At 40.0% G+C, this 24,198-nt stretch overlaps 1 protein-coding gene across 2 annotated transcripts in view; it reads left to right on the top strand.

Annotated features, from left to right (window-relative positions):
• The window catches only part of XRN1 (5'-3' exoribonuclease 1), a 79,000-nt gene that overhangs the window by 16,033 nt on the left and 38,769 nt on the right, over window positions 1-24,198 (top strand). For both annotated transcript variants that reach the window (XM_084638704.1, XM_084638705.1), the window contains exons 2-20: window positions 3,570-3,802; window positions 6,547-6,644; window positions 6,949-7,058; window positions 7,146-7,256; window positions 7,498-7,580; window positions 9,799-9,886; window positions 9,969-10,137; window positions 11,225-11,292; window positions 15,058-15,192; window positions 15,677-15,746; window positions 16,386-16,491; window positions 17,095-17,184; window positions 17,342-17,498; window positions 17,847-17,966; window positions 19,309-19,478; window positions 21,231-21,351; window positions 21,452-21,550; window positions 22,609-22,712; window positions 23,267-23,398. In XM_084638704.1, coding sequence (XP_084494830.1) covers window positions 3,570-3,802; window positions 6,547-6,644; window positions 6,949-7,058; window positions 7,146-7,256; window positions 7,498-7,580; window positions 9,799-9,886; window positions 9,969-10,137; window positions 11,225-11,292; window positions 15,058-15,192; window positions 15,677-15,746; window positions 16,386-16,491; window positions 17,095-17,184; window positions 17,342-17,498; window positions 17,847-17,966; window positions 19,309-19,478; window positions 21,231-21,351; window positions 21,452-21,550; window positions 22,609-22,712; window positions 23,267-23,398 — 2,264 coding nt within the window. The remainder of the gene's footprint in view (window positions 1-3,569; window positions 3,803-6,546; window positions 6,645-6,948; window positions 7,059-7,145; window positions 7,257-7,497; window positions 7,581-9,798; window positions 9,887-9,968; window positions 10,138-11,224; window positions 11,293-15,057; window positions 15,193-15,676; window positions 15,747-16,385; window positions 16,492-17,094; window positions 17,185-17,341; window positions 17,499-17,846; window positions 17,967-19,308; window positions 19,479-21,230; window positions 21,352-21,451; window positions 21,551-22,608; window positions 22,713-23,266; window positions 23,399-24,198) is intronic.

A 24,198-nucleotide genomic window follows, 5' to 3' on the forward strand; every position in this document is an offset into this window, starting at 1 on the left:
CTCCTCCTCCCCCCAATGTTCTAGCTTCCCTACATTGGTGGACAAGACCAGAAAACCTCTGCACGGGGGTTTCCTTCCAGCAACGATCCCCAATGCTCATGCTCACCACGGACACTTCCCTAATCAGTTGGGGAGCGCATCTATGGGGGACACAGGGCACAAGACCGATGGTCCACATCAGAGATGAGCCTACACGTAAATCTCTTGGAGCTCAGAGCAGTGAGGCGAGCATGCCTTCAGTTTCTTCCCCTCATAAAGAACAAATCTATTCAGGTCTTAACAGACAACATAGCATGTATGTTCTACATCAACAGACAAGGGGGAGCCTGATAACATTCCCTATGCATGGAAGCCATCCGACTATGGAATTGGTGCATACAACATCAAATAGAAATCATTGCTTCCTACCTGCCTGGCTGCCACAACGCTACTGCCGACACACTCAGCAGGCACTTCTTGACAGAACACGAATGGGAACTTCACCCCGCAATACTTCAACAGCTCTTCTCCCTCAAGGGCACTGCGTCAATAGACCTCTTTGCCACAACCCAGAATCGAAAATGTCGCCTGTTTTGCTCCTGAGTGGGACATACTTATTGCCCCGGCTTGGCCGAGACAGATGTGGTATCCTTACCTGCTCTGCCTGTCCTCCTGTCATCCATGGACTCTCCCCAGCAGGCCAGATCTCCTTTCCCAGGACAACGGAGGGGTCCTTCACCCCCAGCTCCAAAAGCTCCACCTGACAGCCTGGTTCCTTCATGGTTCCAAACCCATGAACTAGCCTGTTCCGAGCAAGTCCAATACATCCTCCTGCATAGTAGAAAAGACTTTACTCGTAAAACTTACCTGCAGAAGTGGAAGCGTTTTGCCCTCTGGTGCTCTCTTAATCTCTTAACACCCAACACGGTGACCCTCCCTAAAGTCCTGGACTACTTTCTGCAATTAAAACAGGATGGACTCTTGCTCAACTCCATCAAAGTACACCTGGCGGTGTTTACTACGGTCCATGATTTGGTAGAAGGTTACTTACTCTTTACCCACCCCACCATAAAACGATTTCTCACGGGCCTGCAAAATCTCTGCCCTGAAATTTACCCAACGGCAGCTACATGGAATCTTAACCTCGTTCTTCATGGTCTCATGAATCCTCCATTTAAGCCCTTGGCTACCTCATCTCTTTTTCATTTGTCCATGAAGGTAGCTTTCTTAGTTGCAATACCATCAGCAAGGAGAGTAGGAGAAATAAGCGCCCTGATGGCCCATCCTCCCTACACGATCTTCTCCAAAGACAAAGTCACTCTGAGACCACATGCTAAATTTCTCCCTAAGGTGGTATCCATCTTCCACCTTAACCAACCAATATACTTACCTGCTTTCTATCCCAAACCTCACAAGACTCTGCACAAGGCAACCCTGCATACTCTCGACATCAGGTGAGCAATTGCCTTTTATTTAGACAGGACTAAGCCATTTCGTAAGTCCCCACAACTCTTTGTCTCCATTACTGAAAGATCGAAAGGTACCGCTATCTCTAAACCACTTCTGTCCAAGTGGATCTCTGACTGTATCAGATCCTGTTACTGCACTCAAAATATTCAACCACCCAAGGTATTAGAACTCATTCCACTCGAGCTATGTCGACATCGGTTGCCTTCTTACATAATGTACCCATTCCTGACATCTGTAAAGTGGCTACATGGTCATCTGAACACATGTTTGCCAAACACTATGCTATCACGCAAGATACCACAGCATACACCATAGCAGGCCATACAGTACTCACTGCCACATCTTCAAAGTCCCACTGATCATAGTGGGTACTGCTACACATTCACCTAGAGTGGAGCACCCACAGGGCAGCACTTGAAGAATAAGAGAAAGTCACTCACCTTACAGTAACTGAAGTTCTTTGAGATGTGTGTCCCTGTGGATGTTCCACTCCCCGCCCTCCTCCCTTCTATTTTGGAGTATTAGTATGATTTCTCCACGGTAGAGAAGGAACTGAGGAGGGTGTGGGACGCACACACTCAGGAAGATTCCAACAAGATGGGAGATACCAACTGAGCACGTGCGTCCCGACCAGGGACTGCTACTGAAAATCTCCGCTCAAAGGTGCCGGGACGTACCAACACCTAGAGTGGAGCACGCACGGGACACACATCTCGTAGAACTTTAGTTACTGCAAGGTGAGTAACTTTCTGTTTTGTAGCTTTTTAGAGTGCTTTCAATGCAACACACCATCCTTGGAACTAGAAAGCTGGTGTCTGTGTGGATGTGACGGACTTTGGGCATGCAGTTTTATTCAGACCACAAAATTAGTTCCTTTATTAGAGAGACTAAATGCCATTCCAGGAAGTGCAGAAAAATAATTACTGAGCACCGTGCATCAGCTGTATTCTAATACATTGCAGATTGAGCTCCATACCCAACAAGCCGCTAGGTATTGCTAGAGATTAGAGATGTATTAGCTCTGTCTTAATCCTGCCTCTACCTCTTCCTTTCCTCCATAATCCCCAATACTCTGCTTCTCCTAAATCTAGAACTCTGGATTATAAACATAAACCCAGAAATGTTCCCCTAGAAGTTATTTGGCCCAGGTGAGAGGATGGTTCAGCAGTAACACAACAGGTCATCACAGGAAGTAAGGAAACTGTCCTACTGAAACTGCCAGGGGACTCTTATGATCAGGAGTACTTACAAATCAAGCAGTACATGTGTACAGAATGGGTATATGTTTTCTTACAAACTGGCCTTGTCTGTGTTGTGTTTTTTGGAAAAAAATATGATGGTACTGTTACCCCTTGGCCCAAACAGTTAGCCAATATTTGGAGCCGTGTTGCACTATTTATACGAACAAGATATTTCTTTGGTGCAGTTCTGTTTATTTACAAAGAATGTACAGAAAGTGCCATTTTCCTGGAAACAGTAGGAACAAATGGCAGACAGCTTCCTTGCTCACATTTTGCAAGCCTGCCTTTTCCAGAGAGTCCCGTGCCCAAGGAATTCTGTCTCTGCTCCTACTCAAGGCCATGGTCTCTACATATTTTTCATTGTCTGCTGGTTTTCTGGGAGCTTTTTCCTTCTGATATACTCCACTGGACTCAATCAATGTTCCAACCCCTGTGTTTACAACAAGAAAAGGAGTACTTGTGGCACCTTAGAGACTAACCAATTTATTTGAGCATGAGCTTTCGTGAGCTACAGCACACTTCATCGGATGCATCCGATGAAGTGAGCTGTAGCTCACGAAAGCTCATGCTCAATGAAGTGTGCTGTAGCTCACGAAAGCTCATGCTCAAATAAATTGGTTAGTCTCTAAGGTGCCACAAGTACTCCTTTTCTTTTTGCGAATACAGACTAACACGGCTGTTACTCTGAAACCTGTGTTTACAACCAGTCCCCAGGAAAACCCCATGGTTCACACAGCTCAGGTCCTGCTGTGCTTTTCCTCCCTTGGAGGGAACTTCTGTTGTTTCCGCTATCACTGAAGAAAGGGAACTTTTTCTAGGTCTGTGATTGATAGGTGCTGTTAACTTGATATCCCAGTATTATATGTAACTTTTTTCTAGATTCCAGAATTTGACAACTTGTACCTGGATATGAATGGTATCATCCATCAGTGTTCACACCCTAATGATGATGATGTTCACTTCAGAATCTCAGATGATAAGATCTTCGCTGATATTTTTCACTATTTGGAAGTATTATTTCGCATTATTAAACCAAGAAAAGTTTTCTTCATGGCAGTTGATGGAGTGGCTCCAAGAGCAAAAATGAACCAGCAGCGTGGGAGACGTTTTAGGTGAAAACATTTTAATGTTGCCCTGTTTATAAATAGAACAGCACATTTTTATGAGATTTTTTTAAGTTTAAAAATTGAAATAAGTATGAAATACATAGTTTTAAATTATGATGCTTTTGACTATAGCATTGTTTGGGTTTTGTTAAATAATAACTGGTCAGTCATAAATCAGAATTGAGGATCTTTTGCCAGTGCATTTGAAAAAGACCGGTACACCGGGGAGTACTTTTCGTCTTTTGTCTTTGAAGTGAACTTGCAGTTTGTACAGCACTGCAGAGGCTAGTATAAATCATCTCCAGTTGGAACCAGTGGCTTAGAACAGGGGTTCTCCAACTTCATTGCATTGCAACCCCCTTCTGACAACAAAAATTACTGCACGAAGGAGGGAGGAGCAAAGTCCAAGCCCCACTGCCCTGTAACCTCTGTGGGCCTGTAACCTGATCTCTGTTGCCCAGGGCTGAAGCCAAAGCCTGAGCCCCACCACCCAGGGTTGAAGCTCTCAAACTTCGGCTTTGGCCCCACGTGGTGGGACTCAGGCTTTTGCTTCAGCCCCAAGCCACAGCAAGTCTAATGCCATTAAAACAGGACCGCGACCCCATTAAAACAGAATCACGACCCACTTTGGAGTCACGACCCACAGTTTGAGAACCCCTGGCTTAGAACTTTGAGTTTGTAAAATTTGTGCCTTGGTCATTCAAAGGAGCATGGACCCAAGAATGATGATCTAGCACAGCATGTATCTTTTGGGAACAGCAGTTATAGGTGCTGCTTCTTTTTCCATCTTTAAGACTATTTTTCTATAAATCTACATATTCCAGTTTATCACTGTGCAAAGAAGCAGTAATAGGGCTGCTTTTGGAATCTGTGAATGCCATCTCTAAAGAGGCCTTTGTGGTCACTCTATAGTGAAGTTTCCCTTGACAGCGCAGTATGGAGGAGGGAAAGAGACTGAGGTTTGAGAATAAAACTCTAGTCTCTAGTAACATTGGCCATCAGGCTAGCTAAATAATGTAGTTTACATCTAGATCATATACAGTGGAGATCATTAAAATCTTGATGTTTACTGCTTGCCCTCGCAGCTTTTGTGAACTTTGGGGACAGCAGCCACATTGACAGCGTATACTGGAAGTTGGAGATAGGGCTGGCCATTTCCTCTTTTTGTTCTGAACAACTAATGCTACAGTACTTCCTTTTCTTCACCAGTGAGTGCTATGGGGAGTTCCATTCACTGTAAATTGTGAATGTAATTTACATGTAAATTTATGTAAACATTGTGTAAAGAGTTGTCACTTTGGATGGGCTATCACCAGCAGGAGAGTGAATTTGTGTGGGGGGGTGGAGGGTGAGAAAACCTGGATTTGTGCTGGAAATCACTTTAGATAAGCTATTACCAGCAGGACAGTGGGGTGGGAATAGGTATTGTTTCATATTCTCTGTGTATATATAAAGCCTGCTGCAGTTTCCACGATATGCATCTGAGGAAGTGAGCTGTAGCTCACGAAAGCTTATGCTCTAATAAATTGGTTAGTCTCTAAGGTGCCACAAGTCCTCCTTTTCTATTCACTGTAAATTGTTTCTCTTCAGGTTTCACCTGCCTCTCATTGTTGTCACTAGTCAGGGAAAAGAAGGAATCCCGGGGCTTGGAGATGTGGGGAGACCATTTGGGGGCCACTGGGAGGACAAGAAAAACAACTGGTGGGGCAATAGGCAAGATTGGCATGGGGTTGAGGAGGAGATGAGAGAGAATATTTGTGGATAAAAAAATAAATATGGAAAGAACAAATAAGAAAGCCAGAGGGTTTTAAAGAAAAATTAAAACATTAAAAAAAGGATGAAATAATATCAGGAAAAAATAGGAGTACTTGTGGCACCTTAGAGACTAACAAATTTATTAGAGCATAAGCTTTCGTGAACTACAGCTCACTTCATCGGATGCATAGAATGGAACATATAGTAAGATATATATATATACACACATACAGATAAGTTGGAAGTTACCATACAAACTGTGAGAGGCTAATTAGTTAAGATGAGCTATTATCAGCAGGAGAAAAAAACTTTTGTAGTAATAATCAAGATGGCCCATTTAGACAGTTGACAAGAAGGTGTGAGGATATTTAAGGAAATAGATTCAATATGTGTAATGACCCAGCCACTCCCAGTCTCTATTCAAACCCAAGTTAATGGTATCTAGTTTGCATATTAATTCAACCTCAGCAGTTTCTAGTTGGAGTGCGTTTTTGAAGCTTTTCTGTTACAAAATTGCCACCCTTAAATTTTTTACTGAGTGGCCACAGAGGTTAAAGTGTTCTATATCAGGAAAAAATGTAAAGGAAAACGGATGGGGGTGGGGAGGAAAGCATCAAGATAAAAATGAAGAGAGAGAAGAGAAAATAATTTGAGGACAGTGTCCTTTAATTCTGAGGGGGAAAGATTAGCTTAGTCAGTAATTTGACGCTTGCCATTTATCTGCTGCCAGCTGGTTCTCTTTTCCTCCCGTTGGCCCCCAAATGGTCTTTTGAGCCCTGTATATACTACAGGTATATGTGCAGCATACATCTTATCCTTACTGTAGAAAATTCAAAACAGCTTCTCCATTTTCTATGCACACTAAAAGCAAAATTAAAATACGGACTAAGAGTTACATTTCCTTTTTTATTTACTTTAAGATGTAACTCTAAATTTAACTTTTTGAGGAAAAAATAGTGTACATACAATGCTGTAAAATGCAATGTTTTTTTTAGGTCCGCAAAAGAAGCAGAGGACAAAATAAAAAAGGCTTTAGAAAAAGGAGAAGTTCTCCCTACAGAAGCCAGGTTTGACTCCAATTGTATTACACCAGGTAGGAAAATGTGCTGGTTACTTACAGGAGAATTACTGTGATTACTCATTTTGCCTTTCTTTCATCTGATTTTTCAATAGGATTCGTTCTGCTAAATCACTCGGGCACTTTTGAAAATCCCACCTAAATTTAGTATTTAAAACCTGAAAACTCTTCAAAAGTACACCTGCCACACTTTGCAAAAATAAATTGTTTTTTCTATCACTAATCACTAATATCCCTCATAAATGTATAAATGGAATTTTAAATAACTGTTAAAATGACAGTGTATCAGAAGATGTAACTTATAGATTTCTGTTACTAGGGACTGATTTCATGGCCAGGTTGCACGAACATCTGAAGTATTTTGTAAATATGAAGATTTCCACAGACAAATCCTGGCATGGCGTAACTGTCTACTTATCAGGCCACGAGGTTATTGTGTTTATATTACTGAATTTTTTTAAAAAAATAGTATTTTGCAGAATAGTGTTTACTGAATTGTTTTATTTTTGCATTTAGACACCAGGTGAAGGAGAGCATAAAATTATGGAATTTATTCGATCAGAGAAAACAAAGCCTGATTATGATCCAAACACAAGACACTGTCTATATGGTTTAGATGCTGACTTGGTATGTGCAAATATATTTTATACTCATAATGACAAAAGGCTATTATGTCTGTGACTTGAGCATCTATTCAATATTTTGTCAGAATATATGACTATAAAACAAACAAGATTATTAAACAAAAAACTTTACATTTATGGCAAACTAAAAATTTACAATGCGGAACCACTGAGCATGGAAATATACTGACACTGGTCACTTCTTGAATAATATTAAACCCCTTCTTAATTTCTTATTTCCACAGATTATGCTTGGATTAACAAGTCATGAGTCACATTTCTCACTCTTAAGAGAAGAAGTCCGGTTTGGTGGCAAAAAATCCCAGAGGTAAACTGCTTCTAAAAATCTTATTTATAGGAAGAAAGGAGATCCAAAAGATGCAGGTTGTTTAGAATGTTTTCTTTAAATGACTGCATATTTAATCAGTCAGGTAATTGTTTTATTTTAATTTGATTATGAATGAATATTATAAACCCTGATAAATTTCTTTTATAAATATTAATATTTATGTTTATATAAATCTTTTCTATTTGCCTGACTCAGCAATTAGAAAAAAAGTCTGAAATTTGGTGCTTGTGGAACCTAATAACAACTGAACGGCCAGAAAATCCTGAGAGCTATAGTGCACCACATTGTGCCTCTGGCTTTGTTCCCTAGGGCAGGCATCTCACACTGTACTGATTCTATTTCCCACAATAGATTGTTCTTGTTCTTATAGATTCATTCATTAAAAAAACCAAAAACAAACCACAAAGGACTTGTCTACATGGGGAAATTGACCAGAATGGCAATTGAGGAATAAACTATTCCAGAATAGCTCCCCTCTGGACATTCTTATTCCAGAGTGTAGGAGTACCTTTTCCCAATTTCCTTTAATCTACAGATAAAGGTTAATCCCAGAAGATGGGGCCTTCTTCTGATTTAAGTGTCCACACGGGAAGCTATTCTGATCACTGTCCCCATGTAAACAGGTCCTGAAGTTCTTGGTGGTAGGAAAGGGGCAGGGTGGGCAGGAGACAGAGAGAGAGAGAACAGTCTATCTTGTATGTACAGGAAAGCTCTCAGATACTATGGTGATGAGAGCCATGTAAGTGCCTAAAGAGATACATAGCTCTTATTGATGTGCTCTAGCCAAGAACCCAAAATAAACTCAAGTGCAAAAGGACTAGACCAGGCCTTATAAAGTTTAAGGCCAGAAGGGACCCCAGATCATGTAGTCTGACCTCCAGTATATCACAGGCTCCAGCACTCACACACTAAACCCAGCAACCAAAATGAAACCAAGGTATTACAGCCCACAGGAGACTAAACAGTTGTGTATCACAGGCAGAGAATAGGAGGGACTGAGGTGCACCAAGGCCCCCACAATGACACAGAATTGATTAAGTGGGATTTATCCAGATGATCCCAGCAAGTGACCTGCACCCTTGCTGCAGAGGAAGGAGAAAAATCCCAAAGATCGCTGCCAAACTGGTCTGGGGGAAAATTCCTTCCTGACCCCACATATGATGATCAGCTAGACCCTGAGCACGTGAGCAAGAATCACCCAGATTAGCACCTGAGAGAGAATGCTTGGTGCAACCTTAAAGTACTAGCCTACCCTGTCCAGCATCCCATTTCCTGCTGTGGTCATTTCTGATATTACAGAGGAAGGAGACCAAACAAGCCCAAAGCCCAACCAAAATACATTGAGGAGAAGGAAAAGAAAAAACACCTTCCTGACTGTCTGAAGTCCTTATGCATTTATTCCCTTAACATGGAATTTCGGTGTTGCATAGGGCCCAGTTCACCAACCTTGCACAGGATTGGCTTTCACCCAGATAAACTTCAGAGGGAGGGTATTTTATATTCATAGCCTACTCCCAGGCCAAAATCAGCAGTGTGTGTATGGGTGCATACACAGGCTTGTCCATGACAGGGGATCCCCAGCAATATTAATACTTATAAGTTATGAACCCTTCTAATATTCAGAGCACTTCACAGGTATTATCTAGTTAATCTTATCGAATCTTCAAAGTAGGTAAATAAAGATTTTTCACATTTTACTAGTGGGAAAGTTGAGACACAAATCATATACTGAGTCAATGTCATAGCCAGGATTAGAGCGCAGGAATTCCCAATTACCATACCTGTGCTGAATCCACTGGACCACACTTACTTTTCCAAACTGAGCATCTCCATTTTCTGAAAAGCAGACTTCTTCAAACACTTATGTGCTTAATTTTGAAGTCCCTGACAGTATTCACATGCTTAAAATTTAGCAAGAGTGTAATTTGCTGGATTAGAGTCTGAATCTCTGCTGCTTTTTAGAACACTTCCTGAGTAGCCAGTAAGGCAAAATTATATTATTGAAGCAGAGTCTTTGTAAAATGCCATTAGTATTTATTTGCTCCTGACAACAAGTACTCAGACGTCATAATCTTTAGCAATGCAGCAAAATAGATAATAGCTGAGTACTTATTTTTGGATAACTATAGTGGACTATTATATACACACTTCAGAAATATTTATAAATAGTTGATTTCATGGTTTGAATAATTTTCAGAGCATGTGCCCCAGAAGAAACCACATTTCACTTACTGCACTTGTCATTAATGAGAGAATATATTGACTATGAATTTTCACCAGTAAAAGTAAGTATTAATGAAACCATGGGCAAAAGATGTTACAACTTTGTATACAAACTTGATCATAAAGATTTTCTTATTTTTTTAGGTCAAGATTTCCTTTCAATATGACATTGAAAGGATAATAGATGATTGGATCTTAATGGGGTTTCTTGTAGGCAATGACTTTATTCCTCACCTACCTCATTTACATATTAATCATGATGCGCTGCCGCTACTTTATAAAACATACATGGCTATCCTGCCAGAACTTGGAGGTAAGTAGTTTTAAAAAAATATTTAAAGAGAAACATACTTATAGTTCTGGAACAGAAATCAAAGGAAAGGTTAAACTGAAGTGTTGCCTATATAGACCTTACTGGTATTACAGTATTGTTTCATAGCACTTGCTGAAGTGTGATCTAGTCAATGTCTTTTTGAATCTGGTTCCATGGGTATTAACACTTTTTCACAGCATTACTGTTTGTTGCTATTGACCTGGCAAGAATAAAAAAAAGATACAGGAAAATGATGGTAAGGGGCAAAGACCACAATGATATGGGTGACGTCTCATATTGCTTTCTCACCGATAAATCTGTGAGCTACCAAAACTTTTTGTCACTCGCCCCAGAATGCTTACATGATATATCAGTTTTATTACTGATATCTTATTATTTTCAAGATTAGTTTTTATGGGAGAGCTATATTTACTTTTTCCAATGTGGCTGTCACAAGTTATAAAGTCGATCTATAAACTGTAGTTTTTGAGATTATATGTTTAGTGGGTAGCATGGAGAAACCACACGTAAATACGTAGACTTTAGATGAGAGTATTGTATCCAATCTGAATTGGGAGAACAAAGAAAGTATAGCATAGCATCTTTAAAATATTAAGAAATTGCAGAGGGTTAATGGTGTTTCAGGCCTCCAGTGGGACCGTGGATGGAGAAAACTGGATGGGGTAATGGGTGAAGAGAAGGAGTTTTCTATGGCCTGCTTGTGGAAACTAAAATATGAAAAATTGTAGTGTCTAGGCTTCAGTGGGACAATATTCAGGTGGGAATGTTCAGTTTCAATCCTATATGCACTAATTGGTCAACAGTTAACAAATTATTATGAAGAGTTTTAGAATGTACATTAACTTCAGTTATTTGAAAGTAAGGATATTTAATTTTGTTGCTGTTAGATTTGATTGGCATCGTCAGCAGAGTGTATATGATGTGTTAGAAACCTTTGCAGTTTTATTGGAGAAGATTTTATTGGGTGCCTAAAAAAGGGGGTATTATTGCACACAGAACTTTAAGTGAGTTTTAGAAACATTTCAATGTAAGACTTTACATACATACACGATATTTTCCCCAATAGGCTACATTAATGAAAGTGGGCATCTGAACTTACAACGCTTTGAGAAATATCTTACAAAATTGTCAGATGTAAGTAACCTTTATTTGTACTGTGTATATGTTATAGGGCTGCCCATCACTATAATGTCTGAGTACCTCATAGTTTTAAAAATATGCAATCAAAATACAGTCTTCCTAGTGAGTTCAAGCCTCCTATTTTGGACAAAAGCTAAAGTGCATTCACTCAAGGAGCTATCTCACTGCTCCATAGAGGATTAAATCTATAGAACTCTTGACAATTAGCATCAGCTAAGAATCTGCCCCTGAATCTTTTACAGAATGATGCTATGGAAATTTATATTAGTTGAGGATCTGTCCCTCAGTTTTATATAAAAGCCTTATTTAAATATGCCTTGAACTTTAGTAAGGAAAGCACCATACTCTAGCTCTGATAAACCACTAGATGGAGCAAATTCTGTAGATGAGGTCCCTGCTGCCAGTTATAGTTTTGTTGCACCGTCCAACCAATTGCCATCTGATCTGATTGTCATAATAGATTTTGGGGAGAGAGGCAGAAAATTAAGTAATTGGCTTTAGATTATAACCATTACTTTATATTGCACCTGAAATCAAATGTGGAATCAGTTTAGAGTATGGAAGTGTTAGATGCTCACAAAAATGGGCAGCAGCAATCTGCACCAGCTGAAGCAATCCAGGTGGCTTTCAAGGGCCAGCCCCATTATGGTACATTGCAGTAATCTGTCCTATGACAAAAGGCATGGACCATAAAAATGTGGATAAGGTGTTATCTGCAAATGAACAATTAACCCACAAACTATTGACATTTTATAATGTACCTAATCATAAGGTGGTACATTATCTCACATGGGTGAGATTCCAGAGGACCGGAAAAGGGCAAATATAGTGCCCATCTATAAAAAGGGGAATAAGGACAACCCGGGGAATTACAGACCAATCATCTTAACTTCAGTACCCGGAAAGATTATGGAGCAAATAATTAAGCAATCAGTTAGCAGACACCTAGAAGATAATAAGGTGATAAATAATAACATGGATTTGTGAAGAACAAATCGTGTCAAAAGCTTTCTTTGACAGGGTAACATGCCTTGTGGTAAGGAGGGAAGTGGTACATGTAGTATATCTTGACTTTAGTAAGGCTTTTGATACTATCTTGCATGACCTTCTCATAAACAAACTAGGGAAATTCAACCTAGATGGAGCTACTATAAGTTGGGTGCATAACTGGTTGAAAAACCATTCATGGAGTTATCAGTGGTTCACACTGATAGGGCATATTGAGTGGGGTCCTGCACAGATTGGTCCTTTGGTTCCATTCAGTATCTTCATCAGTGATTTAGATAATGGCATAGAGACTATACTTATAAAGTTTGCAGACAGTACCAAGCTGGGAGGGGTTGAAAGTGCTTTGGAGGATAGGATTAAAATTCAAAATGATCTGGACAAACTAGAGAAATGATCTGAAGTAAATAGGATGAAATCCAATAAGGACAAATGCAAAGTACTCCACTGAGGAAGGAACAATCAGTAGCACACATACAAAATGGGAAATGACTGCCTAGGAAGGAGTACTGCAGCAAGGGATCTGAGGGTCATAGTGGATCACAAGTTAAATATGAGTCGATAGTGGAAAACTGTTGTAAAAAAAGCAAACATCATTCTGGGCTATCTTCACAGGAGGGTTGTAAGCAGGACACAAGAAGTAATTCTTCTGTTCTGCTAGAGATGTAAGTATCCGTTTAAAAAGTTAACCGTTTAAACTATTACAATTATATCATTTAAACGGATAACTGATTAAAGGGAGAGGGGCTGAGGCCTCTGCAGCCCCGGCATGGCTAGGGCTGGCCCTCGCCGGCCCATGCAGCTGGCCCGGGGCTGGGAGCTAATGGTTAAGGTCGGTTAACCAGTAAGACTAATGTTTTAACTGTTTGACCATTTAGTATTTTACATCCCTATGCTCTACTCAACACTAATTAGGCCTCAACTGGAGTAGTGTGTCCAGTTTTGGGCTCCACATTTCAGGAAAGATGGGGACAAATTAGAAAAAGTCCAGAGATGAGGGGGGAAAAAAATGATTAAAGGTCTAGAAAACATGACCTGTGAGGTAATATTGAAATAATAGTGTTGTTTAGTCCAGAGAAGAGAAGACTGAGGGTGACCATAACAGTTTTCAAGTACATAAAAGGTTGTTACAAAGAGGAGGGAGAAAAATTGTTCTCTTTAACCTCCGAGGATAGGACAAGAAGCAATGGGATTAAATTTCAGCAGGGGCAGTTTCGGTTAGAAATTAGGAAAAACTTCCTAATTGTCAGGGTGGTGAAGCACTGGAATAAATTGCCTAGGGAGGTTGTGGAATCTCTGTCATTGGAGATTTTTAAAAGCAGATTAGACAGGGATGGTCTAGATCAGTGGTCACCAACCGGTCAATCACGATTGACTGGTCGATCCTAGAGGATCTCCCAGTCGATTGAGATTTCCGGTGGCACAGCGGAGCTGCCGCTAAGGCAGGCTCCCTGCCTGCCTTGGCCCCACGCTGCACCCGGAAGCGGCCAGCCCAGCCCCAGGATCAGGGGGGCAGGGTCTCCCTCTGAGCGCTGCTCCTGCATGCAAGCACCTCCCCCACAGTTCCCATTGGCTGGGAACGGAGAGCTTTGGCCAAGAGGAGGTACAGGGATGGTGCTTTCATAGAGGGGCAGCGTGCGGAGCCACGTGCCACTCCACCCCACCTCCCTAGGGGCCACAGGGGCGCTTTGGCCTCTTCCGGGATCGGCGTGGGGCCGGGGTAGGCAGGGAGCCTGCCTTAGCGGCAGGCACACTGCACCACTGACTGGGAGCTGCTGGAGGTAAGTGCTGCCTAGCAGGAGGCTGCACCTGAGCCCCATCCCAGAGCCTGCACCCCAGACCAGCCCTGAGCCCCCTCCTGGAGCCAGCATCCCATACACCCTCCTGCACCCCGAATCCCCTTCTGCACCCAAGCCCCAGCCCTGACCCTCTTCCCAGAGCCAGCACCCACACCCACTCCTGCACCCCAATACTCTGCCCCACCCCGACCCCCTCCCAGAGCCAGCACCCTGCACCCCCTCCTGCACCCCAACACTCTTCCCCAGTCCAGAGCCCCCTCCTGCACCCCAACTCCCTCCCAGAGCCTGCACCCCAACTACCTCCCAGAGCTTGCACCTCTCACCCCCTCCTGTACCCCAACCCCCTGCCCCAGGCTCAGCCCAGAGTCCCCTCCCACACTGCGAACCCCTCAGCTCCAGTCCAGAGCCTGCACCCCCTACCCCAGCCCGGTAGAAGTGAGTGGGCGTGGGGGAGAGCAAGTGATGGAGGGGCTGGATGGAGTGAGTGGGGCGGGGTTTTGGGGAAGGAGCGGGGTAGATCCTGGGTTGCTCTTAAATTCAAAAAGTGATCCTGGGCTTAAAAAGGTTGGAGACCACTGGTCTAGATAATACTTAGGGTTGCCTTGATCTCTTGAGGTCCCTTCCAGTTCTGTGATTCTGTGATATTGTAGGATGGATAATATAATTCAAAAATAGTCTAATTTCTCTAAACTGTTTCAGGTTACAAGAAAAAGAAAAAGTAGGTTTTCAATACACATTTTCTGCCTGTATGATAAGAGGTGGTTCATGTTAGACTGCCTCAGCTCGTGGGTTAAACATTCATGTGCAGATAACATTTTATGTAATCTAATGCAACTCTTACAGATGACAAAAGTGGCTTGCATGTTTTGTTCCATATGCTACAGTGTTCATTCAGCAATAGTGTACATTGCCTTTAAAATAATTGTTCTAAATTTACTTTAATCTCTGTACCCAGTTTGATCGTGAACATTTCAGTGAAGTCTTTGTAGACCTAAAATGGTTTGAAAGCAAAGTAGGCAATAAATACCTCAATGAGGCAGCTGGTATTGCAGCAGAAGAAGCAAGAAGCCATAAGCAAAAGAAACAGAAGGTTGGTATTTTAAATGTATAGCTCTGAAAATGTAGAAATACTCAGCTGTTTGTCAAAATGTATGAGTAAATATCTGTTAAATTATTTTTTAAATCTCAGACTATTAAATGTTGTGGTCTTCTATATTTTTTATTTCTGGCTTTTTAGAAATCAGAAATGATGGGGAAAATGTAATATTTGTGGAGCGATATATCTGTCTTACACATACTTATACATTCATGTGCACTTTCCATTGCTACTTTTCTCAAATTAAGCACTTTTTTTTTTAAAATAAAAGACAGAAATCAGTGTGTCTTTCCAGCAGCTGCTATTGAACATAATTCAGAGGGAGAAGTCATACTGTGAAATTTAGTCTTGGCAGCTCAGAAGATGGGTGTATCAGTCAGATGTTTGATGCTGATTAAGTAAATAGCTTGCTCCATCAGAGCTGATATCTTAGATTTTACATCAAGATGGCAACACTGTGAATTCATAATTTTAATAGGTTCAAGAAAACTCCATGTGTTTGGCTGCTCTAGAGAAAACCGAGGATGGAATCATGACTTCTTCTAAAAGTAAGTACAAATTATTATGCAGCATACGTACAACAGAACCCTGATGATCTGTACAAATATTTGGGAAACCAGTTGTGAATTGGTAAGGAAGTGCAAACAAGTACAACTTTAAAAAATAACAGCAATATATTTTTTCCTAGTAACCTGTGTGGGTGAGGACAAAATAATGGATTTGCTTGTGTGTTTGTGTTTTAAAACTAGTCCAAAGCACCTAGATAGGATATGTAATTTTTTTCATTTATAAATTGAAATATACCAGTCAATTTATAAAAACAATGTATTTTTAGTGATATTAAAAGTCAATGTTTTGCCATTTTTTGGTTCAAATTATAAGTGTGCAGATTATTATTTTCTGACAGCATTTAGCCTGCTCCCATAAGTTTTTTTTTGGTCACAGAGCACATCATGGCAAATTGTATAATCTTTACATCCTTTGACCATTTGCAGACTCTTAATCCAGTAAGGTTTTGGACTGAATGGTACATGTTTTATTGTTCATTCTCCTCCTGTACAGAAAGGAATATTTCTCCTCTACTGTGAATTCAGAAATAAAACTACAGTAACAATGTCAACACTGAACAGTCTGAAATCTTTTGGCTAAGAAATGAATGTTAATCCAGTCTATTGGCTTCATTTCAGATGCATTGGAAGATGAACAAGAAGATGAAGACCTGTTTGAGACTGAGTTCAGGCAATACAAGAGAACGTATTATATGACTAAGATGGGTGTGGAAGTAGTTTCAGAGTAAGTCTATACTGAGCTTGCTTTCACTTTTTAAAATACAGAAGAGAAGTCTCTTAAGGTATGTCTACACTGCAATTAAAAATCTGTGGCTGGCTGGACCAGCTGACTGGGGCTTGCGGAGCTCAGGGTAAGGGGCTGTTTAATTGCCTGAGCTCTGGAACCCTCCCACCTGCAGAGTCCTAGAGCCCGGGTTCCAGCCCAAGCCCGGACTTTTACACCTTAATTAAACAGCCCCTTAGCCCAAGCCCCACAAGCCCAAGTCATTTGCATGGGCCAGCTGCAGGTGTCTAATTGTAGTGTTGACATACCGTCAGAATCTGGAATCTAAGGCAGCATATCCAGTCCTCAGGAGTGGAGTTCTTGGTGTTAAACTGTAGCCATGACACTTCTTTTCATATCAGCCAGAGGTATTAGTCAACTAAGAAGTTTGCCATGATAAGCCCTCCTGTGCCAGAAGGAAGATCCATTGATATGACTCCAAAAGGGGCCCAGAAGACCATGTAGTTGCTAATTGCTCAAGAAGCTTTCCCTTGAATCATATATTAGTAAAAAGTAAATAAAGAAAGAAAGAACTCAATACTTAACATTTCTTTCTTTTTTAAGTGACTTCCTGGCTGATCAGGCTGAATGTTATGTCCAGGCAATACAGTGGATTTTGCACTATTACTACCATGGGGTTCAGTCATGGAGCTGGTAAGAGAATGAATGTCAGATGAGAGATCCTGAGTTGTGTTGGGATCAAGTGAACTTTGAGTAATATATTGGCACCATTTAAATATGTTTGTTTGCCTCTCTGCTGTGGATGTTGCAGTACTGAAATGAACTCAAATAACTTTTTTTTCTTCGGTAGGTATTACCCTTATCATTATGCACCTTACCTATCAGACATTCGCAACATCAGCAAACTCAAAATCCAGTTTGAGTTAGGAAAACCTTTCATGCCATTTGAACAGCTTCTTGCAGTACTTCCAGCAGCTAGCAAAGATCTGCTACCTAAATGTTACCAGGTAGGCTTTATAATTTTATCTTTACCAGTTTTATCATATACCTATTATTTTTTAAATAAGAAACTTTCTTCTGCTATCTTTTCTGTTCCTGTTGTCAAACTGAGCTTGACGTTTAGATTGTAATTATATGATTTTATAGCATAAAATTTACTAAATTATTCTAATACAATCTTTGGATGTGTAATTTCTGAATGAAGGCAGTTAAACTATCAGTTCATTCCAGTTTAGCCTTTACTTTGATTTAACATCATGCCCCACTTGTTTTGTCACCCTAGGCTGAATCTTAAATTGTCTATGAAAATGTAGCTAGACTGAATTCCCCTGTTTTATTGCTTTCTGATTTTCTAGCATTTGATGACTAGCGAAGATTCTCCAATCATAGAATACTATCCTCCAGACTTTAAAACAGATTTAAATGGAAAACAGCAAGAATGGGAAGCAGTAGTATTAATCCCATTTATTGATGAGGTGAGTGCTTTCAACTCATGGAAAAAAAGGTGTAACCAAACCCAGACAAACTCTTGCATAAGTTACAGTTAAGATTGTAAATAGATAAGTTTAAATTGGCATATGATTAGGACATTGAAAAATGTAAACATGTTGCCTGGAAATTCAGAATTAAGCTTAAAGTTTAAAATATAACGTTCTTAATTCAGAAGACTGGTAGTTACATTTCTACAGGCAACCTTAGCTTTGGAAGGAGTAGTAATTTAAACTTGAAAAATTAGCTTTCTCTAATTGTTGGCATTGTAAGTACGTGGCTTGTTTTAGTTTGAAATATTTTTTCCCATAAAGACTCCTTATTTTTTCATAAATATACCAATGTACAAAAAAAGCAGCTTGGACAAAATCTATATAGTAGAAAAATCACTTGATATGAACAAACAGTAATGGGCAGAAGACTTTAAAGGGAAACATTTAAAATTTCAATTTAGTTTAAAGTATTTGTCATTATTTTTAAAGCAAAGGTATAAGAAATAGAATGATCAGGGTTTTGGGGGTTTTTTTTCTTTCTCTCTTTTTTTTTTTTTTTTTGCATACAAGGTAACAATTGACAGCATATCAGTTTGAGCCAGTCAAAGAATGAAAGAAATTATCATCATAATAACAGGGATACCCAGAAAGGAAAATAATAGGTAGAGAAAGAAGCAGAGTGGAGTCATGAAGGCTCAGGTCCTGCACTGAGAACTGGAGGGCTTTGCGTGGTTCTCAGAGCACGACTGGGGGCCTTGATGAATTTCTGAGATATGGGGAGCAAATGACTGTTCACATGGGGACTATTATATGGAAGACCTAGGGGAATATAATGATTATACATATGAGTATCTGCATCTACAGTAGTCATTACACGATTTCTGTGAGGTCTACAGCCTGTTACCTGGCATTGTCCAGCAGAATCTGTTCAGGTTTTGTTATGTATGTTAAATTTAAACTGGAAGAGGATGAAGTACATTTTACATTATGGCAAATTTGTGTCCAGTTTTCATGCCCCAGAGAGATTCCAAGTTAATCATTTTATTTTGTGCTAAACGGGAGCAGGATAAAAAGCGGGAAGCATTTATCCACTAGTTATGTTGGCCAGCAAAGTGCAGATATCCACCTGCCTTGGTGATAAATTTTTGAAGTGAGAAGGCTGGGGTGGTTGACTTGAATAGCAGATGCAGTTTTTAAGTAGAGTGGGAAGCTTGAGTCAGGAAGTTTGTACTTTTTTCCTTTGAAATATTTCAGATTGGTCATCTCACTTTGACCACGAGTGTTAAAATATTTAATTTAATAAAAAATTTAACTACCAGTGGAATTTTTAATTTAGAAACGATTGCTACAAGCCATGGAATCTTGCAACAAGTGCCTATTGGAAGATGAGAAGCGAAGAAATACTCACAGTGAGTGCCTGATGTATTGGTATGACAAAGACACAGAGTTCAAATACCTATCACCATGGCCAGAGAAGTTCCCTGCTATACAAAGATGCCACACCAGGTAATTCTGTAGTAATTATTCTATAGTAGATCAACCAAAAAATATTTGGATAACCTGTTTTTAGAATTTTGATATTTTTCCCTAGCATTTTAGCCACAGCATCTAACGATGGGTACAGAAACAGTAAAAACAGACACTTAATTGTGCTGCCCACGATGAATGATAATAGTCATTGCTAAAAGCCAGATTTTGCAAAACAAATTAGCCAGATGCTAAGCCACATACCTTACGTAATGGTCTGCAGGTTTGGTGACTCTCAGGGCACTAGGGGAAGCAGATTCCCAAGGTGGGATGCTCCGAGAGCCTTGCTACCAGTCTTACAAAGGTAAGACCCAGGATATGATCTCAAGAGCATACCAGAGAATCTCACTGTGACAGTGAGGTATAGGGTGAGGACTGTGAGAAGAATGATGTAAATACATGGGTAGAGGTGGTTCCTCAGCAGACCAGTTCTAAAGTACTAGAATGCTAAAGATTATTACTAGCATTTTGAATTGTGCTCAAACAGTGCAGAGGGTTGAGCTCAGGTGTTAAGTGATTTATTTGCCTCACTCAGGAAACAGACAGCTGTACTTATGAACTGGAGCTTCTATGTGATCCTTAGGGATAGCCCTAAAAAAAATATTTTGCAATAGTCTAGCTTGGAGGTAGTGAAGGCAAGGAAGTATTATTGCAAGGTTCCAATTAGAGAGGAATGAAGATGAACCTTAGATGATGAAAGGTACCATGTGCCACCTTTATTAGCTTAAATTTTGCAATAACGATGAATCTGATAAGATTCTAATAAAATATTTGGTTAAAAGGCTAGTATTACACTCTCTATAAAGTATGTATATACTGTTTACACCTATTGCTCTTATTTCTTCCTCTGGCCAGCAGACACTACTTCAGTTTTATCTGAACTGAGTCATGGCAAGCTGCCTTTCATCCATATCCCTATTTTGCTCATGCACAGAGAAAGAAATGAGCCAGTAACCTCTCTGGTTGATGAGCAGTCAACACAGCTGAGTATATCAATGACCCAGAACTGAGTCTCACTCTCCTAGCACCTTTACATACTTATTGAAACAGTGGGATAACAAGATTGGGCTCCACAAGTGAGGGCCTATAGGGAGGCTTTTAGTTGCCCAACAATACTTGATGGGACCTCAGTGTGTGCACGCACCTATTGAAGGAGTACTTCATTCACTGCTACAAGATCCTGCAGGCTTGTTGTCCTTGCATCAAGGTTAATTAAATTAAAAGCTATTAATAGATCTATTAAAATCAACATGAATTCCATACCCTTATCTATTGTTAGAAGGAGATAATCCATGGATAACAGTCTATGTTCCAGTCATAGTCAAATACAATCCCAACTTGATAAGATTCAAAGAAATTGCTCGAATTAACTCATCATTACTTCTTGATAACCTTTTAGAAAAATCAGAGAGATGGCAATTACTGAGATTGTTAATGTCCAAAAATGGTTTCTTGAGCATGGGCCTAACTAATGATCATTTAAGCATGACTGACAGTTTGCTCAACAAAGAAGCCCATTTTTTATTATGATTATTAACATATCTTTTTACTGGCTTTAATTATCCATGAAGGACATGAGATCATGTTTAAAGAGAGATTTTTTAGGAAGATTTTGAAAGCAGTTTTCTCCAGTCCACATGTTGAGAACTAACTTTTCCTTGATATCATGATATTCTTTGGTGAAGCTGTTTTAGTAAATACATTGTTTTTATTAGTATTTTTATTTTCTAGGTATAAAACAATATCTTTGGATGCCTGGCATGTAGAAATAACCCACAATAAAATAACTAAAGTTAACAAGAGCGCATTGTATTTTTGTGGGTTTCCTACTCTAAAACACATTGCACATGAGGTAAATGATTACTGTACTTTGGCATTTCCTCCCAACTATTTCACAAATTATTAGGGAAAGATTTGACATAGGTTTCGTGTGCTGTCTTTCTCTCATCTAGTTCTGTCTTAAAAAAAGTGGGGTACAAGTATTCCAGCAGAGCAGCCATGGTGAGAATATGCTGTTAGAAATCATAAGTGACAAGGATTCAAAAGAGCAGGTAAGTATCTCTCTTCCTAATGACAGTCTTAATTATGCACTGTATTAATTAAATATGCCCAATGAGAAGTTAAGGTTAGGTTATTTTTATTACCTTTGTGTTGTGTTATCATAGGAGAAACTCAAAGGAAAAAGTACATACAGTGAAACTTGCCCTAGGGACCACCTCTCATAGGCAACCCCGTGTCTTAAGTAACCAATTTAAATTGTTATCAAAATATTTGGTATAATTTTTTTCAGTCCCTCTTAGGCAACCAGTTTGGCTTACACATGGAGCTTTGCATAAATGTGTTGCACTCTAATTTTTGCAAAATAAGTTTCCCTTGCATTTGTACAGAGGGAGAAAGTGTGAGGTACACAGAGGCTGTTTCATGCCCAAGGCCAGAGAACAAATCACTAGAGAAGCTGGAATTAGAACTCCTGGAGTTCTTGTCTCTCAGTCCCAGGCTCAGACCTTTAGGTCATATTGCCTTCTCATTTCTACTAGCTCTTCAAGTAGTCTCATGACAGGTTTCACTGTACATTTGGAAAACTTTTAATAAAAGGCACTGTAGTCAACAGTAAAAGAGATTAAATGATAAAGGCTGAGGTGGGGGAGGAAAAATTAGGGCGATTAAATGTACTGGGGTAGTGGGAATCTGTTGAAGGATTTGGATTTTGTCCCAATTTTAAAATATTGGAGGTTACTAATGCTAACTGCAAGGGTATCTACACAGCTCATGAAAGTGAACCTCCTAGCCTGGATCACAGACTTGGGCTTGTGGGGCTCGCACTACTGCACTGAAAATAGCTGTGTAGATGTAGCAGCTCAGGCTTTGAAGCCTGGGGAGAATGGTGGGCTTCTGAAAGTATACAATAAGTATCAGAATTCAAAGTGAATGTGTTAAAAGCTCTTAAGGCTTTTCATTGTGTATCACAAGATAAACTGCTACCACTTTCAAATTAGAATTTTTTATTATAGCAAATAATGCTTTCATGTTTATTTCATGTTTTATAGACAAATATTGCAATAATTGTATTTGATAGAATAACTGAAGTAGAGTAACTTTTATTTTTCAGTCTGTAGAAAATGTAGCCAGTTTGGTGCTTGGAAAGTCTGTTTTTGTTAACTGGCCACACCTTGAAGAAGCCAGAGTTATTTCTGTGTCAGATGGAGAAACTAAGTAAGAACAATTGCATGGAAAGTTGTCTGCCTATGTTGTTCATTTACTTTCCCAAATGTTCCAAAGGCTACACAGTAATCAGACTGTTTTTTAAAAGCAGTGATTCAGAGTGCATTTAGATTAAATTACTTATTTAAAAGGGGCAGGGCATCTCAGGGCAGCTGCTAGAAGAGGAAGCTCTGTTTTAACATGGTTCTTGGGGCTTGGATAGTTTTATGGAGGCATGGATCTCCATTGTTTCCCTCAAGATCTGTGGGACAAACTCCATGTTTATTCTAATGGGAGAGGCTCTCTCACAAATAAACCTGGACAGAATAATTTGAGGGAAACTGCCAGGGGAATCTCTTTGCAGAGTTTTCCTCTGCACACCCCATGCAGGTTTTTCACAAGTGTGGGGTAATGTGGCCTGTTAAGTGGGTTGATGTGGAATGGAAACCATCCTATAAATCTTGAAAAAGAGCAAATATATTTTCTAACTAAAATAAGTTCATTCATAATTAGTTAAGTGCAGATCTATCTGTTGCAGTTAATTATACACTTACAATATCTTTAAGGTTTTATTTGGAAGAGCCACATGGAACACAGAAGCTTTACCTGGGAAACGCTGTGCCACCGACTAAAGTGGCATATGTTGGAGAGAAAGAACAGAACATCTGGTTGAAAGAAGTTCAGGGGATTTCAGAACAGTAAGTAGTTAGAAAATTAAATTTTGTAATTTTGCTGTTTAAAGCTCAGCTTCTTTTTGTTGCTTCATTATGGATTTAGTTAGAAGACTAGGGCTGTTGCATACATGATAATAAAAGATGCCAAGCTAGTGAATGAGGGTGTTGAAAGATTAAACACAGTCACTTAACAGTTACTTCTCCCATAATGGCATCTAACTTTGTAAACTGAACTGTTTTTTATTAGCAGTGTTGATTAATAATTCTCCTGACCAGTCACCTCCATGATGCGTTTGAAGGAACAGTTGAAACTCCCACTTCTCTTCCTGTAGTTGCAGCAACACTCAGCTATCCTTCCAGAGGTTCCACCACTCTTACATCATTCACTGCACTCTGGGGCTTCCCAAGGCTTTCAGAAATGCATGCATTCTCTGCATATGAGAGAAGTCTGCGTGCAGTGCAATTTGAATGGATCCACAGCAGCTGAACCCCCTGTAGAAGTTACTGAATCCTACTGCATATTTGCTGTAAACAGTGGAGAGGGAAATGAGTTTGTGATCCCTATCCCACTCTGAAGATCGTTGGAGCACAGTAGGTGTTCCTAGGAGGACTGTTGGTCAGGTCTTTGAACGATATGGGGTTCAGGTGCCCATGCAGCAGAAAGATGATTTATTGTATACTGACATGCAGAGTGGATCAATACATTGACACCTTTGGTATCGTAACTTAAAATTTTCCTTTTTTTCTGGAGCCCAGTCTCTCCCACAATTCTTGATGTCTGGACTGCTCCACTCATGGAGCTCATGGAGGTGGAGCAGAATTTT

This window comes from Lepidochelys olivacea (genome assembly GCF_965140295.1).
Source record: "Lepidochelys olivacea isolate rLepOli2 genome assembly, chromosome: 9".
NCBI lineage: Eukaryota > Metazoa > Chordata > Testudines > Cheloniidae > Lepidochelys > Lepidochelys olivacea.